Genomic DNA, 16,508 nt, shown 5'->3' on the forward strand with positions numbered 1-16,508 from the left:
AGGTCATATGGGTTTGGAACTACATGATTAAAAAAAATAATTTCAGAATGTTACTTCTTTTACAACCGCTTGGAACTTCCATGCCAGGACTGAAGTTGAGCATTTAGAAAATTCCTTATTTATTATCCCTACACACTTGTAACATCTTCAAATGCGGCTCCAGTGTGGCATTGTGTCAGAGAAATAAAAAAACATGTTGCTTGAGGACAAGCCCTTGCCACCCACACTAACAATGTGTTTGTGACTTACGTTGTAGTTTGACATTGCCATAATTTATACAGTATGTATTGTGGGCATGGACGAGGCAGTGCTTTGTTTTTTTTGTTTTTTTATAGTTTTACTGTAGAATGCAGAAAGGGAGTGGGGAAATGCTCTAGGCCCACTTGGGTCAAGGGCAGAGCCATAAACATATGTATGAACAAATATGGCTCTTGCAGCCACAGGCCTGATTTCTTCCATAACTGCATTATATTCAATGTAGCTCTTAAACACACAGCCAGTGACCGTTCACCTCAAACCTTTGCTTCTCACTGCTGTAACATCATGGTTTCTGTTCTTAGGGTGAATTAGCAGTTGTGCTGTCTTTTTCCACTCACATGAATCAAGTAATTCCCAATTAGCAATGGAAGCATGGCTGTGTCTTATTGCTTGCACTACGAAACATGTATTGAAACCAAGACTGCAACTAAACGTAAAAGCAAATGTTTTATACGTGGATTGAGACAAGCTAAAATAGTTTAAAAAAGCAACTGGGGTAATGATTAGGCTCATGGTGAGGCTTTTCGAATCAGGACACTTTGTTTGTTTCTGACGTAGCACTGTTAATGAAATAATTGATTACGATAAGAACAAAGACAAATTAACCATATTGTTGTGCCGAAAAGAGTGTAATTAATCCAAAACCAGCTTAGCATACAATTGCGAGATAATTCATCTTTTGATATTCGGCAAGATGTAACAGCACATAATTCCTTTACTAATTCTGGTTCTTAACTAACTAATTATTCCAAAAGCCTGGATCTGTTGCAGGCACTGTGGATCAATCTAGCATGTCCATGACACCCCCCCCTTCCCTCGCCACCCCCCTTCCTTCCTCTGTGGCTTTCCAATGGCTTACACATGTTCCTTTCTCTTTTTCTTTTTTTTATCCTTTCTTTTTTGTTCGTTTTCGGGAAGGGATGGGAGGGGTGGAGGTTAATTCAACGTCTTGTTAAAATCCAATGTAAGTTGATTTTGCATGTGTTTCTCTGTGTCATAGCTGTGCTTCTAAGCTCAATTAATACTCCCAGCTCACCACTGATAAACCGTTCTGTGCACTGTTCTCTGCTTTCCTCGAAAGGCTAAAGATAAACTACAAGAATGACGAGTTAAATAAAGTTGTCCATGTGTGATATTTTGTTTTAAAGCCATGTACTTGCGAGCCACCTCTACGTTCCAGAACTGTGATAAGCTCTTTTTTTTCCCCTTTTCTCTCTCTCTTTCTGAAGATTTGTATCAAAGCCTAGTTTTCATGAACCTCTATTCTGTCCCTAGAATATGGAATGATCGGAGAACATACTGTAAAAAGTCAGCGGCCAAGATCAGTACATGACACAAAGGGCCTACAGGAGCGAGATGAATCTGCTAAATTTATGGCACAAACTGGTAATACAATAGTTATGCTTCTTTCCTTTCCTATGTAAACTAAACTTAATTTTCATCTTAAGTCACTTGCATGCTATCTTCTGTACTGCACCTTTAAGTGACAATGTTTATTTATCATATTTATTTTCTGTCCCTCTTCCACTTTGAGAAAAACAGAATTGGCCATTTTTGCATACTGACGAAGATGCCCAATTGGAATTTCTGGTTTCTATTTGTTTTGACAGTTTTTATGACTTTAACCACTAAAATCAGTAAATATAACCCAGACTTGTTTAAACAGAGATTAATTAAATGATGGTTAACATTTAACAGTAAACAAGTGGTTATACAGCTGTTTAGAGCCGAAATAACCCTTATATATTACCTTTTAAAGTGCCCAAAAAAAAAAAAAATACTTGTAGAAACTTGAAAATGTTTCTCTTTCTTTCCTTTGCTTTAATTTCCCTGATTTTCTTTGAATTTTTTTTCCTGCATGTTCCCTAGACGATAATGGGGAGGGACGTTAAGCAGCCATCTTATTTTGTTTTGCACCTTTTTGTATATTTGTGACATTTGTGTAGCACTTAATATCATTTAAGTTGCAAATCATTGTGCATACTAAACCTTAACAACCTTGTTTCCATTCCAATCCAGTCTTTTCACGTGTTTGTTGATTTATTTCCATTTATAAATGAAAATCTGAACAGAATGCCATTCATCCTACATTTAGTTTCTCATTTTCAGATTGTCTGAGTTGTTGTACCACTTCATCCAGAGTTGATCCACCTTTCAATCTAATCTAATCTCTGAGAATGGCAGAGGAAATTGCCCATATGTGCCCAATGGCATGCCAGGAGATTCTCTTGAAGTTAGAACAAACAAACCAATCTTTATTGTACTAGCAACTAAAAAAAAAAAAAAAAAAGTTGCATACATTTTGAGCATATTATCTTAAATTATTTATGGTCAGTATGCTCATTAGACTTAAACTGTTCATCGTTTCTTAAAACAATAAAATTAAAACTTTAAATGTTTAAGCTCAACATTTTCCTCCTCATACTATCCCTTTATTCAGCATTACATGGCAATTAAATCATTATCTTGTGGATATTGATAACATGTGCTTTTAGAGAGACAATTTTCTTGCTTATTAAATGTTTGGCAGTGTCAAAATTTCTCTGGAAATCAAATGTCTTATTGGTGTTTGGTCTGGCCATGCAATTGCTCATTGGGAATTACAGCCGATCCAGAGTGCAGTATTTAGTGAACACATATAAAGCACAAAGCTAATCTCTATGTGTTTGCCAGAAAGCAGCCTATGCTTTTAAACCAACAATTATGTAAACTTTATTTCGCAATCATGCATTCTAATGCCAGCAAACAATGCCAATGATTGAATTGACATTACAGTTGATAAATCATAATGTTTTCCAGCTCAGGACCGTAATCAAACGGAACTTCTAACAGCCTTGATTGTTTGGATTCGACATGGAAAGTTCTTCCATCAAGTGAATCTCAAATGTGACCAACGCTACTGAAAATTGCTGTGATCTGCTGAATATGCTGGGGGAAATGAACCCCGTACCCTTCTTTCTCGACAATCTCCAATTCTAATTGATTTCGCTTCAAAGAGACAAGAAGCTTTAGCAAAAAATCCAGAAGATCTGAGATCTAAAAAAAAAGTGAACTGCAGTCTAGACTGAGGGCCAGAGGTCTGTTCTTCTGTGCAACCGTAGTTAGTGGGAAACTAACTCTCATCAAAGATCATTCTCTAACTTTTAGAAGCCATGTTGCATGCATTCTGCATAGTTTATCATATTTTATATATTTCATCTATTAGTTTCGTTTGCCTTTTTCCTTTCAGTTTATTTCATCTAATTGATTGCATGCATGATTTAAAAATATAAATGACGTTAGTATTTTTTTGGGATGCTAATATAGTAAAAGCTCCTATTATGATATTTATTTTGTGGCCACACAGTAAATTCAATATGATCCTGCTTTGAATAGTTAATCATAAATGCTTACAATTAGGATTTTGTCAATGTAATATTGTAATATATTTGTAAATTGTATTATGTTTAATGCCATTGTCATAAATGGGCCATTCTTATAACCACCAGGACAAGTTTGCTCATTTGTGCTCCTGGAAATCTTCCTTCCTGCAGAGTTTAGCTGTGTCCGAAACCAAAGGCAGATGTCTTGCTTCCCGGTCAGTCAATGATTTAACAGACTGTGTGAAGGTTTTTCCTAAGGAAACCGGTTTAGGACTGAGCCGTAATGTCATGTCTAATGATCTAGAACAAATTCAATTGAGCTTCGAGATAACCTAATGAATATTTAATATTAAGTTTTAAACTATATCGTAAGTTATAAATTATATTTATAAGCTAAATTCCAATTGCTCTGTCAGATACCATTTGTATTCTATTAACCAACCGCACACAGAGGGATTGTGAGAAATAATTAAAGATAGTTCTCCCAAAAATTCTGTCATCATTTATTACCTTTGTCATTCCAAACCTGAATGACTTTCTTCAATGGAACACAAAAGAAGAAATGTTAAGAAATGTCCATACAGTTAAAGTCATTTTCATTTAATGGACTGAAACTCTACAAGAAAATCATACAAGTTTGGAATGAAATGAGGGTGTGTAAAAAATGATGACAGAATTTTCAAAATAAGACCAGATGTAGTTTTCTTAGTAGACAGGATGATAGCAATTTTCCGGTTTTGGACACAGCCTAATCAAACACACCCTAAGCAACTTATCAAGGCCTTTAGGATATAAATAGATATGTGTGTTTGAGCTAAACTCTGCAGAAAATTAGATCTCTAGTAGCAAAACCCGGGCGTCTCTGCTGCGGAAACAACTGAGCCCTGAAAGTCATTCAAGCAGGATCATATCAAATATACAGAAATCTTGCTCCTTTTGAGCTCATTCCACTCTCCCTTAGAGCCTTTAAGATTTACTGTGGCTTCTTAGTGTGTAACTTAGTGAGACCCCTCCTGCTCCTACTGGCTCCACCCCCTCGGGTGTCACATGACCATTTTACTGCTTTTAACTGGTGTCACCCTTCTCCTACAGGTGACCCTGGTGCTGAGGAGTGGTCCCAGTGGAGCTCTTGCTCAGTTACATGCGGTCAAGGGTCGCAGGTGCGAACAAGAACATGTGTCTCACCTTACGGATCACACTGCAGCGGCCCTTTAAGAGAATCCAGGGTGTGCAATAACACTGCCCCCTGCCCAGGTAGTGCTAGTCGCAGACACTGGACTGTCCTTCAGAATCTATATTTTTCATCTTCAGGGCAGAAAATTGCTGTCATTTTTTTTTATTATTTGCTGTCATTGCTTCATGTTATGTTTTATATCCAATGTATTATTATTATTTTCATAATTAGTAGTTATTTTTCTTTGTGTATGCTATGATTTTTTTTTTCACTTGTGTATTCAATCATTCATCTTGTCCTTTGTTTTGTTTTATGTTGCTTTATCAATTTTCTCATTCATTTGTCACTCTTTTCATGTTTCTCTTCTCATTGTATGACTTAGCCAAGCTTTTTATATAATTCCAGCACCAACCTTGTTCAAACACAAAGTGAAACTTGTCAGAAGAGTGTTTGTTGGTGCATGCAGATGAACAATGTCGAAGAAAGGGGGAAATGACTAATCTATCCCCCTGTGGCCAGAAAAAGCGATCTGAATTACCCTCTTGTTTTAAAATCTTTAATTACTGGAGGTATCGACCTTTAATTTATCATTTTCGGAGGTGCCATCTTAATGGAGTTAGGCTCAACGATACTACAGCGCCATTGAACAGGCTGTCAGCAGCTAACTGGATTTTTATTTAGAGTAAAAGTGCGTGAAAAGAGGCTTTTTTTTTATCACGAGCTCTGAAAATGCAGTTCAGCTCTTTTAGGACTTTTGGTATTGGTAAATTAATGCTGTTTACACGTTACCTCAGCAGCATTGAACTTATGTCACAAGCTAACTGGATTTTTATTTTAAGTAAAAGGGCATGAAAAGAGACTTGTTTTGTTTACACCATTAGCTATAAAAATGGCAATTCAGCTCTTTTAAGGCTTTTTATTTGGCTAAATCAATGTGGTTTACATAGTATTATTGTTATGCAGCTTTAACCCTTAACCCTACTGTACATTGTGGGGACCAAATGTCCCCAAAAGGAATTTTTTTTTGGTCCCCATGGGGAAAACAACTTTTAAGACATACAGAATGATGTTTTTTAAAAATGTAAAAATGCAGACAGTTTTCTATGATGGTTGTGTTAAGGGTTAGGAGATAGAATATACAGTTGGTATAAAATCATTATGTCCCCATAAAACATGCAAACCCAACATTTGTGTGTGTGCGTGTGTGTGTGTAAATTGTTACTGATAGTGAAATCATCTTCAGCTGTGATAATTTGGTTTTTAAGATAAACAGCAATATTTGACCATATTTAACTAAAGCACAAAAAAAAGTTATGAAATTTCACGTTATGCTCACGGTCAAGGGGAGGATTTATAAATGCTGCTAATTAACTTTCCTGCACATAAATTTAAGCATCATTAATGGAGCTGCTTCCCATCCGAGATTAAAGATGATACTCACACTTGCTGTTGAGTGCAGAATGTCTCAAACCATCTGAACATTTTTTAAAACATCTCGGATAAGTCTGGTGTTGGAAAAGGCTCGAAGGCACATATAAAAGACATAAGGCCTTTATGTTGGAAATAAGACCAACATGTCTCTTGAATGCTCAAATAAATTCATTGATTCTCCCTTTGGAATAGCTTGGACAGCAGCCTAATTGAGCACAACATTGCTTTTCTTTTGAGGTCAACCCTTTTTTTCCACATCATAGTGTGTTATGCGACAAAATAAAAGCATTTATGCAATAAGTAATGCTCTAGCACACAATGCTTTCATACTACAGTATGTGCTTCATAGTTTGAGAAAGTTCATATAATCGGCCATATATATTGAAATTCCAAAAGACCTAACTCAATCCGAGTTCCCCTCTGGACATCTTCTGACACAAATCAAACAGTGCTTTGGTTCTTTGAGATGTCAAAAAATGTCTGTTATATTGTTGAAGACAAATGTCATGTTTCATTCTAGTCCAGTGGTTCTCACCTGGTTTTTGCTTCAGAACCTTGATTTTACATTGAATATCAAGTGATATTGAATATCATATCACTTTTGATCGTCAAATAAAAATCCAACTGACCCCAAACTTTTGAACGGTAGAGTAGCAAGCTTCAAAATAATTTGCATAGAAATAATGACTTTATAGACAACAAAACATACTTTTTTACAAGCCTATTTATTTTGCTGTTCCAACTATGCACAATTTAAGGGATAGTTGCATTTTATAATTTCTATTATTTGCATTGATTTAACCGATTTTTTTGGTTCACAACCCATCAGTTTAAAACAACTTCTTGAGTCCATCTGTATACCTTTAATAATACAAGTCAAAAGAACAACATAGACACTATTTTGTGACATCACCAAACTCCTTATAGATGCCAGCCCAACAGCAATTATTATTTTTTTTAATGTTAATGGGAAAGTCATTGAGCTGGTTTTTGCTAAGGCCGGCTTTCCATGAGTGCTTCAACAAGAGTTTGTTTTTAATTAATGCTCTTTGAGTGGGACTGGAGTTTTCATTATACAGTAAGAGCATTAGAGAGGGGGATTTGACGTTTGGAGGGGAAACGGTGCCCAGCGGTCTTGACACTGATGACTGGATTAAGCCCCAGTAAGTGCACAAGCAGAACACACACCTGGGAATTTGATAAGTACGCTAAGAGAACTGAGACGAATGCACCACGGCTGCGGCACTCCTCCCGGCGCGTCTTTCATCACGCAAAAGACAAAAGAATGTCATCAGCCATGGTGCTCGGGATGGGGGTAGAGTGGTTTGGGATTGGGAAAGGTAAATTGTAAAGAAAAGGGGAAATGATGCAGTTGTTTTGATTCATTGCGGCTGTGTAACAGCTGTTGACAAACAGGCTCGCTGAGCAGCCGTAGAGTCAGTGCTGGAGGTGTTTCACTGCTGCATTTGAATGAGGCTGTGTGTGGGTGTGTGTGTGTGTGTGTGTGTGTGTGTGCGTGTGTGTGCGTGCGTGTGTCTTAACTCTTGTCCTCTGTTGGCAGTGCACGGTGTGTGGGAAGAGTGGTCTCCGTGGAGCCTCTGCTCTTTCACTTGTGGACGAGGTCATCGCACCCGCACTCGGATGTGCACTCCGCCCCAGCATGGAGGAAGAGCGTGTGATGGACCCGAGACCCAAAGCAAACTCTGCAACATTGCCCTCTGCCCAGGTCTGTCTGCTTTTGATGCACTGCCTTCTCCATTCTTCATGACTTAACTTGCCTCTTCTTGCATCATCTTGTCTCATTCTGGCCCTGTTTACATCTGGTATTAAGATGCGTTTTTGTCGATCGGATCACAAGTGGACGCTAAATACAGGTGTAAACGGGATCTAAAATGTTTTGAGTTTGTCCACTTGACCACTTCCAGAGGTAGTCGAAAACACATTTTTCATAGTGTAAATGCTCATATGGTTGAATGCATTCGAACAGCCACAATATACCACCTACTCTACGCCTACTGACCTAATGCATAAACATTATGGGAAGAGATCCAGCCAGACGAGATTTAAACTTTGTCGGCTGACGACCCAAGTTTGGTTTGAAGATGAAAAATGTACCAAGCACAATGTTCTCTCACCATTCCTGATTTCTAACATGCGTTTGGCGTGATCTTGCCGCTGTCAGAGCAGAAACGAAAGCTGCTGCTCTCTGTATGTTTCTCCGTTGTCTCCGGTCACGTTCATACTGTATGTAAATAGTGTGATTTTAATTTCATCCATTAGATAGAAAGATCTGAAAAAGGACAGACGTGGTCGAAAGTGGACAAAAGAGACGGATTGAAACCTCTCCTCTCCTCTCCTCTCCTCTCCTCTCCTCTCCTCTCCTCTCCTCTCCTCTCCTCTCCTCTCCTCTCCTCTCCTCTCCTCTCCTCTCCTCTCCTCTCCTCTCCTCTCCTCTCCTCTCCTCTCCTCTCCTTCCCTTCCCTTCCCTTCCCTTCCCTTCCCTTCCCTTCCCTTCCCTTACCACTCCCCTTCCTTTCCACTTTCCACTTTCCACTTTCCACTTTCCACTTTCCACTTTCCACTTTCCACTTTCCACTTTCCACTTTCCACTTTCCCTTCCACTTTCCCTTCCCTTCCCTTCCCTTCCCTTCCCTTCCCTTCCCTTCCCTTCCCTTCCCTTCCCTTCCCTTCCCTTCCCTTCCCTTCCCTTCCCTTCCCTTCCCTTCCCTTCCCTTCCCTTCCCTTCCCTTCCCTTCCCTTCCACTTTTCCCTTCCTTTCCACTCTTGTCTTTTCATTTTCTTTTCTCATCTCACATCTTTTCTCTTTTTGGCTTATCTATCTCTTTTCCCACCTTGTTCATTCTTCTTTTGTCTTCTCTTCTTTTCTCATCTCGTCTCGCCCCTCTTCTCATCTCTACTAAGTCACACTCCTCTTCTCATCTCTACTAAGTCACACTCCTCTTCTCATCTCTACTAAGTCACTCTCCTCTTCTCAGTCACTCTCCTCTTCTCATCTCTACTAAGTCACTCTCCTCTCCTCTCCTCTCCTCTCCTCTCCTCTCCTCTCCTCTCCTCTCTCCTCTCCTCTCCTCTCCTCTCCTCTCCTCTCCTCTCCTCTCCTCTCCTCTCCTCTCCTCTCCTCTCCTCTCCTCTCCTCTCCTCTCCTTCCATTCTCTTCCCTTCCCTTCCCTTCCCTTCCCTTCCCTTCCCTTCCCTTCCCTTCCCTTCCCTTCCCTTCCCTTCCCTTCCCTTCCCTTCCACTTTCCACTTTCCACTTTCCCTTCCCTTCCCTTCCCTTCCCTTCCCTTCCCTTCCCTTCCCTTCCCTTCCCTTCCCTTCCCTTCCCTTCCCTTCCCTTCCCTTCCCTTCCCTTCCCTTCCCTTCCCTTCCCTTCCCTTCCCTCACATCTTTTCTCTTTTTGTCTTATCTATCTCTTTCCCCACCTTGTTCATTCTTCTTTTGTCTTCTCTTTTCTCATCTCACCTCGCCCCTCTTCTCATCTCTATTGAGTCACTCTCCTCTCCTCTCCTCTCCTCTCCTCTCCTCTCCTCTCCTCTCCTCTCCTCTCCTCTCCTCTCCTCTCCTCTCCTCTCCTCTCCTCTCCTCTCCTCTCCTCTCCTCTCCTCTCCTCTCCTCTCCTCTCGTTGTCTTGTATCTCCTATTATTTTATTGTCTCATCTGTTCCCTTCCCTTCTACTCTTGTCCTTCATTTTCTTTTCTCATCTCACATCTTTTCTCTTTTTGTCTTATCTATCTCTTTACTCACCTTGTTCATTCTCCTTTTGTGTTCTCTTCTTTTCTCATCTCGACTCGCCCCTCTTCTCATCTCTACTGAGTCATTCTCTCCATTTTCCAAATTTGATGCCTTAGTGTTCCCCTGAGCCTCTTGCTTTTCTAGCCGTTCTCTAACCGTAATCAATTTCGTTGTAAATTGAAGACCACTCCACTAATTTGGATGCGGTTTTGAGCCATCGTCCTCTGAGAATGATTTGGTGAAATTAGGCCTGACATGGAAGCCCCTCAATGTTTGATCCCGTCTATAAAGAATCAAAGCTCATCTCACATGGAGGTGGCTCTGGGGAGTAAGCAGCAGCTGCCAGCGGTGGAACATTACAGGATCAATTACGGAATAGTTTATTACATGGGACAAAATGGATGCGCTCACAAGGCTTCTTGGCATGTGGAATGCAGCAACGTGTGGTGCGCAATAAAACCCACAAGGCTGAGAGAAACACTGTTTCATACTCACCCTAGAATAGAGCTGAAGAAAAATCACTTAAGCACAATCGCCTGTGAATGATAGCCTCTTTAAATATGCTGAGGTTCTATACACTGTAGATGGGTAAGTACTGTAACAGATTGTCCAATCTTGGTCAGCTTTGTTTGTCTCGTGCTTTAAAAGTCTCGTCCCATTCAGCAAAAAAAGAGGCAATTAGCCCCTCTTTACATCTATGTGTTGTGTTTTGTAGCGTCAGCTCACCCGGAGCTTGTGCTGTTGCCAAATTCTGGCTTGCATATTTTGGTCCGAGGCTTTTAAAGTTGACATCAGAGCTCACGTGTGAGGAAAACAAATTTCTTTTAGATTGAGAGTGGAACGCATCACAAGACCAGAATATTCGGTATAAGAGTAGCTTTTACTGGGTCATGTTGGCTAGTTAGCAAGCTATCTAAGGCACTCAGGCAGTATTATTACCTCTTTCCCCGGGGCTAATGGGGTTATTCAGGCTGACAGTAGCCTCGATTCCAAATGTATGCGATTTTCTTTTCTTTTTTCTTTCTCTCTCACTCCCTCCCTCCCTTTCTCTATGTTTCTTATATCATTTCTGCCCTGATCCTGATTACATTCTAATTGAAGCAATCATGTTCAAAAAATTGCACATTTTTCAATACTAGCAAAAATTATATAAAAGCAAAAGTTAACACTGAAAGGTGAAATGTGTCTTTTGTGTTCCAAACATAATTTCAAATATAACTAGATTATTTATATTTTATATAACTAGATATTTATCTTATAGAGAAATAATAGAGCTTGCTTGTGCAAAAGCTTACCACCATTGTTGTGTGTGGTTGCCAAGGCATTGCTATGTGATTGCTAAGGTGTTTATTTTAAGTTGTTGCTAGTCAAAAAAAAGTTCCTCTATGTTTGTTTTTTGTTTGTTTTTTTGCCAGTTGTCCAAAATCATAAATACCATTGCACAGAAAAGTAATTGCACCCCTCTCCTTGATTTGTTTAAATGCAATACTAACATACTCAAGAAAACAGCACTAATGTTTTCAAGCATTTATGCACATGGCAGAAGCTTTCATTCAAAGCCACTTGCATTGCATGGTATACATTTTATTAGTTAATGCATTCCCTGGGAATCAAACCCATGACCTCTGTGTTGCAAGCATATAGTGTTATGTCATGCCCAGTATAACCGGGCAACCAGATTGCAGTTCCATTTGGCACCACTTGTGGCACAGAAATTACATACTTCACCTTATTTTAGGACATAAATGTGGCAGGTAATTTCGGCTTGCTGAACTTAAATATTCCAAAGCTAGCTTAAATAAACTTACTTCTCTCTTCTCTCTGCCATGTTTTCTCTTCTCCGTTTGGGATGCTGTTTTTTGCGTTCTGCATGGGCGCCCACAGTGGATGGGCAGTGGCAGGAGTGGAGTGCATGGAGCGATTGCTCGGTGACCTGTGCCAACGGGACGCAGCAGAGGAAGAGGCAGTGCTCAGCCGCTGCTCATGGGGGATCTGAGTGCAGAGGACATTGGGCGGAGAGCAGAGAATGCTCCAATCCTGAGTGTACAGGTACGACTGAGGTTTCTTCTGAATCTCATTCATTTAAAGGGAAATCTATGTGTATATTTGTTCTTTCAGTATCCACAGGAAGGTCTTTTAGGAGTAGGACTGTTTTAATGACTGTTAAACATATTTATTATTGTCTATTGAAACAGGAAGTTGGATTGAGTCAAATCAAAGGATTTTATTTTTTATATCATAAATACAAATTTTATTTTGAGTCACACCATTCAAAAGTATCAAAATGCATTTTAATTCAGAAATTGAAAACATGATCATCACAAAAGATTCAAAGCATTGTAGTAATGATTTTTTCCCCCAAATTAAAATATGTACAGTATACAAAATATGTACAGTATACATCAGTGAAAAGATTGGATTGGATAATAATTCTTTTATTCAGCAAGGACACATTAAATTGATCAAAAGTGACAGTAAAGACAATTATGTTTCAAATATTATATATCTATTTCAAACAACTTTCTATTAATCAAAGAATGCATCACGGTTTACACAAAAAATATTAAGCAGCAAAAATAAGAAATAATATTTGAGTACCAACAATAATTGATAAGAATTGAGCACCAAATCCACATATCAGAATGATTTCTGAAGGATCATGTGACACTGAAGACTGGAGTAATGATGCTGAAAATTCAGCTTTGCCAACACAAGAATAAATTCTATTTTAAAATATATTATTCAGATAGAAACCAGTTATTTTAAATAGTAATAATATTTCACAATATTTCTGTTTTTACTGTATTTTTTATCAAATAAATGCAGCCGTGTGCAGAAGAGTCTTCTTTCAAAAACACCGAAACGTGTTTCCCAAATTATTCAGAAGTTTTGACCGGTAGTGTATGGAATTGCGAAGTCATCAATATTTTTGTTTCATTTTACTGGAGAGAAAGATTGTACATTCTAAAATCAGTGTATTTGCTAAAATATGCTCTGTAATCTTAGGTTATACATGTAGCAGCAGATGGAGAAAAGGCCATAGAACTTGGTTTTAAAAACATTGATTTTATCCCCAAGCTAACTATGACATAACTTCAACTGTCAAGAGACGGTTGTCAGGCATTCTGTGTCAGGCATTATCTTAAGTCTGTGTTGATAGACCGTAGGGGTGGGTCTCGCTTGAGAGCGCCTACACAGTGTGCCTGGCAGGTAGTTCTTTAAAACACACAGGGGCCCCTCAGCATGATGCTTGTAAGCTGGAAGACTCTTGCTGTATGTAGTTCATGATAACAGAGAGTCTCAGCGAGTTTGAAGCTGCTTACAGTGTGAGACGCGCTATGTTGTAGCATCAAAGCTAAAATGGAAGATGTTTGTTTATCATGTGCATAACCACAGCATGGGATTGGTAAGATATTTTTATGTGTCATTCATATTTATTTTTCAGAGTTTATATATGAAATATATAAACTCTGAAAAATAAATTTGTACTAACCCCAAACTTTTCAACGGTAGTGTATAATGTTACAAAAGCTTTCTCTTTCAGATAAATGCTGTTCTTTTGAACTTTCTATTCATCAAAGAATCCTGAAAAAAATTACATAACTGTTCTCAACATTGATAATAATACAGTTTTTCTGAATTGCTAAACCACTAAACCCCATTCTCTGAACCAAATTCTCAATAGCCTAAACAAATTTGTCGAATAAATCACTTTTTCTGTAAAACATTAAACAAGTTCAGGTAGTTGCAAATCTGGTTGCAAATCTCATGCAAGCTCTAAACACATTCTCACTCAGTAAAACAGATTTCGCACTGTGATGCACTTAGGCAGGCAAACGTTAAACACAACTACAACACAGTTGCCATCGTTTAAACACAATGACTCAAAATTGTTCACACTTATTCCTAACGATGTGACCAAACCAGCTGTACAAGTCAGTTCAGAGTGCCAAAACTGACTCAAAATGTTGCACTGAATGTTGATTCCAACAATGGATGGAAACAAAATAAGAGGGATAGGAGGAAGAGTATGTGTAGGGAGGTTGTGAACAAGGAGGAAGAGGACGAGAAAGAGCAAGGTGTGCAGAATGTTGTCAGGGCTGGATCTGGCTTTAGGGTTTTTCCCTTTGCCTGCAGAGACGACATTGTCTGTGATGTGAATAAAGTCCTCAGGCTGGACCCAACATGAAGACATGATGCTGAAGCAGAATAAAATCTCTCTCACTTGACCTTGAACTCTTCTGAGTGTACTGTAACGTACTTTCATTTAGACTTTGTTACTGTAACCTTTTTGGATTTTGCAGTTGGGTCACTGTATTTTCACTGTATGCAAGTGCTGAATATACAGACATTCGATATGCGCACTATACAATATTCAGTGTAATACTATACTTGCAGTACATACAGTATACAATCGATTCACCTTACTACTGTAAGTTTTCATTACTACACTTTTTTTGCGTAATTGCTAAATTTGTATACTTTTGTTTCTGTAACTGCGTGCTTTGTGTTCTCCATTTTTTTGTGTAGTGTCTAATGAATGATCTGTGGTGTTTATAATATTGACTCGCTGTGTGTATGATCTGAAAGTATTTATTGATTTTGAGCACAGATACAATGGTTTTGAGGCAATTGTTTGATTTTGCCAGAAGATTCAGAGGTTCTCTGAATGTGGTTTGAAATTATTATTTTTGTGTTTAAGGTTTTGAGAAAGTGAGCGATGGTTTCAAGAAATGTGTTTTAGCAATTCAGAAAAACTGCAATAAGAAACATTTCTGTATCATATCAGTTGTGATATGGTGTTAAAAATGTGAGATATAAGTCAAAATTACAAGAAAATAAAGGTCACACTTTATATTAGGTGTCTTTAACTACTATGTACTTACATAAAAAAAAGAAGTACAATGTACTTATTGTGTCCATGTTGTGCTGCAAAACACTGTGCTGCTATTGAGGATACCTGTAAGGTTAAGGACAGGTTAGGTTGAGGGAAGGCTTAACAGTGTAATTATGTAATTACAGAAACTAATTGCATATGTAATTATATGCAGGTATTCTTTAAATATAAGTACAATGTAAAAACATGTTGGCACACAATAAGTACATTGTATCAATTGATTAATTTAAATGTTAGTACATTTTAATGAACCGGAATAACAGAAATGAAGTCAAAATTATGTGAAATATACCTTTTTATTATATTTAATATAAGGCGGAAATGGACTTCCGTATTGCAAGCAGTTGCAAATGCAAATCTGTTCATTTCTAAAGATCATTTAAAAGAGAAGCCTTACATATATGATGATTGATAGACTAACAATGAAGACTTTTTGCTTTTGAGTGGTAGAATGTGTTTTAATGCTTGTACAAGTTATAGAGCCTTTTTTTCTAACTGGAACTTTGTGACACTTTTATGGAGGTGCCTTGATTAAATGCTTTTATATGAAGCTGCGTAGAGGTCAAATACCCTATCTCCCAGTGCTTTTATATGATTTGACCATATTTATTGATTTCAGAGTAACATTCCAGCAGCCTCCACATAGTCTAAATGTTAATGTAAATGTGTCCTTGAACACAAGGTAAATTCAGCACAGGTGAATGTTGGTCTACAGGTGAACATGCCCTCGCTTACAAATGATTTATAGCACAACTGAGGGCGACATCTATCTTTTTTCACTTTTCCCTTTCCAATGCCAAGAAACAATATTTTACTCCGTTCATTAGATGCTCGTAAAACATCCCCAAGCCTTTTAAAACTTTACCATAAAATGTGTTTCAGGACTGGCAAAGTGAGAAAAATTATTATCCCAGTTGTAGGGCACCCTCATGCTCATAAAGCAGAGACAAATATCGCATCATTGCAAGTATGGTGGTAATGATTTTATTAATTAAATCAAGAGCGAATTCTGCCAAAAATCTGGTTTTATTGCATCTCCGGCCTCTAGAGCATGTCAACATGACACGAAACTGGATGGATTTTAATGCGCCAAACCCTCCTTTGCAAATGAGTGTGTTTTATAATGTTCCACATAATACTTTCACAGAAGACGGCTCGAAAAACTCTCAAGAGTGCACATCCACAAAAAGGTTGAATGTTATTATCGAGCTTGAAAGATGTAATGTAAGAGATGATGAACAGAATAAGATGATGCAGACAGTCTGACTTATGATGCAGTCTGGAATCATAAATCACACTAGGTTCATTCATTTAGCCAGAGGAGAGGATTGGCTTCTTTTTTTTCCTCATTTTCTGTGACCTGGTGGAGTTTGGGTTCCTTGCCACTGTTGCCTCTGACTTGGAGTTTGAAAAAGACTTTGGGCCCTATATTAACGATCTAAGCTCATGGTCTAAAGCGCAGGGCGCAAGTGCACTTAGAGCGTGTCCGAATCCACTTTTGCTAGTTTAACGACGGGAAAAATGGTCGTTGCTCCCGGCGCATGGTCTAAAAGGGATGTCCCTATTCTCTTAATGAGTAATAGGTGTGTTTTGGTATAATGTTTAATAAACCAATCAGAGTCTCATCCCCCA

The 16,508-nt window shown here is 38.4% G+C and overlaps 1 protein-coding gene across 3 annotated transcripts in view; it reads left to right on the top strand.

The window, feature by feature from the left end:
* Window positions 1–16,508, top strand: part of adgrb3 (adhesion G protein-coupled receptor B3) — a 179,082-nt gene that overhangs the window by 75,702 nt on the left and 86,872 nt on the right. Inside the window, exons 3-6 of one of the 3 annotated variants that reach the window (XM_084391638.1) lie at window positions 1,534–1,644; window positions 4,713–4,874; window positions 7,787–7,951; window positions 11,864–12,028. In XM_084391638.1, the coding sequence (XP_084247764.1) occupies window positions 1,534–1,644; window positions 4,713–4,874; window positions 7,787–7,951; window positions 11,864–12,028 (603 nt within the window). The remainder of the gene's footprint in view (window positions 1–1,533; window positions 1,645–4,712; window positions 4,875–7,786; window positions 7,952–11,863; window positions 12,029–16,508) is intronic. The other 2 variants (XM_084391639.1, XM_084391640.1) reach the window with 2 other exon arrangements.

The sequence above is a fragment of the Rutilus rutilus genome (genome assembly GCF_951802725.1).
Source record: "Rutilus rutilus genome assembly, chromosome: 20".
In the NCBI taxonomy this organism is placed as follows: Eukaryota; Metazoa; Chordata; class Actinopteri; order Cypriniformes; family Leuciscidae; genus Rutilus; species Rutilus rutilus.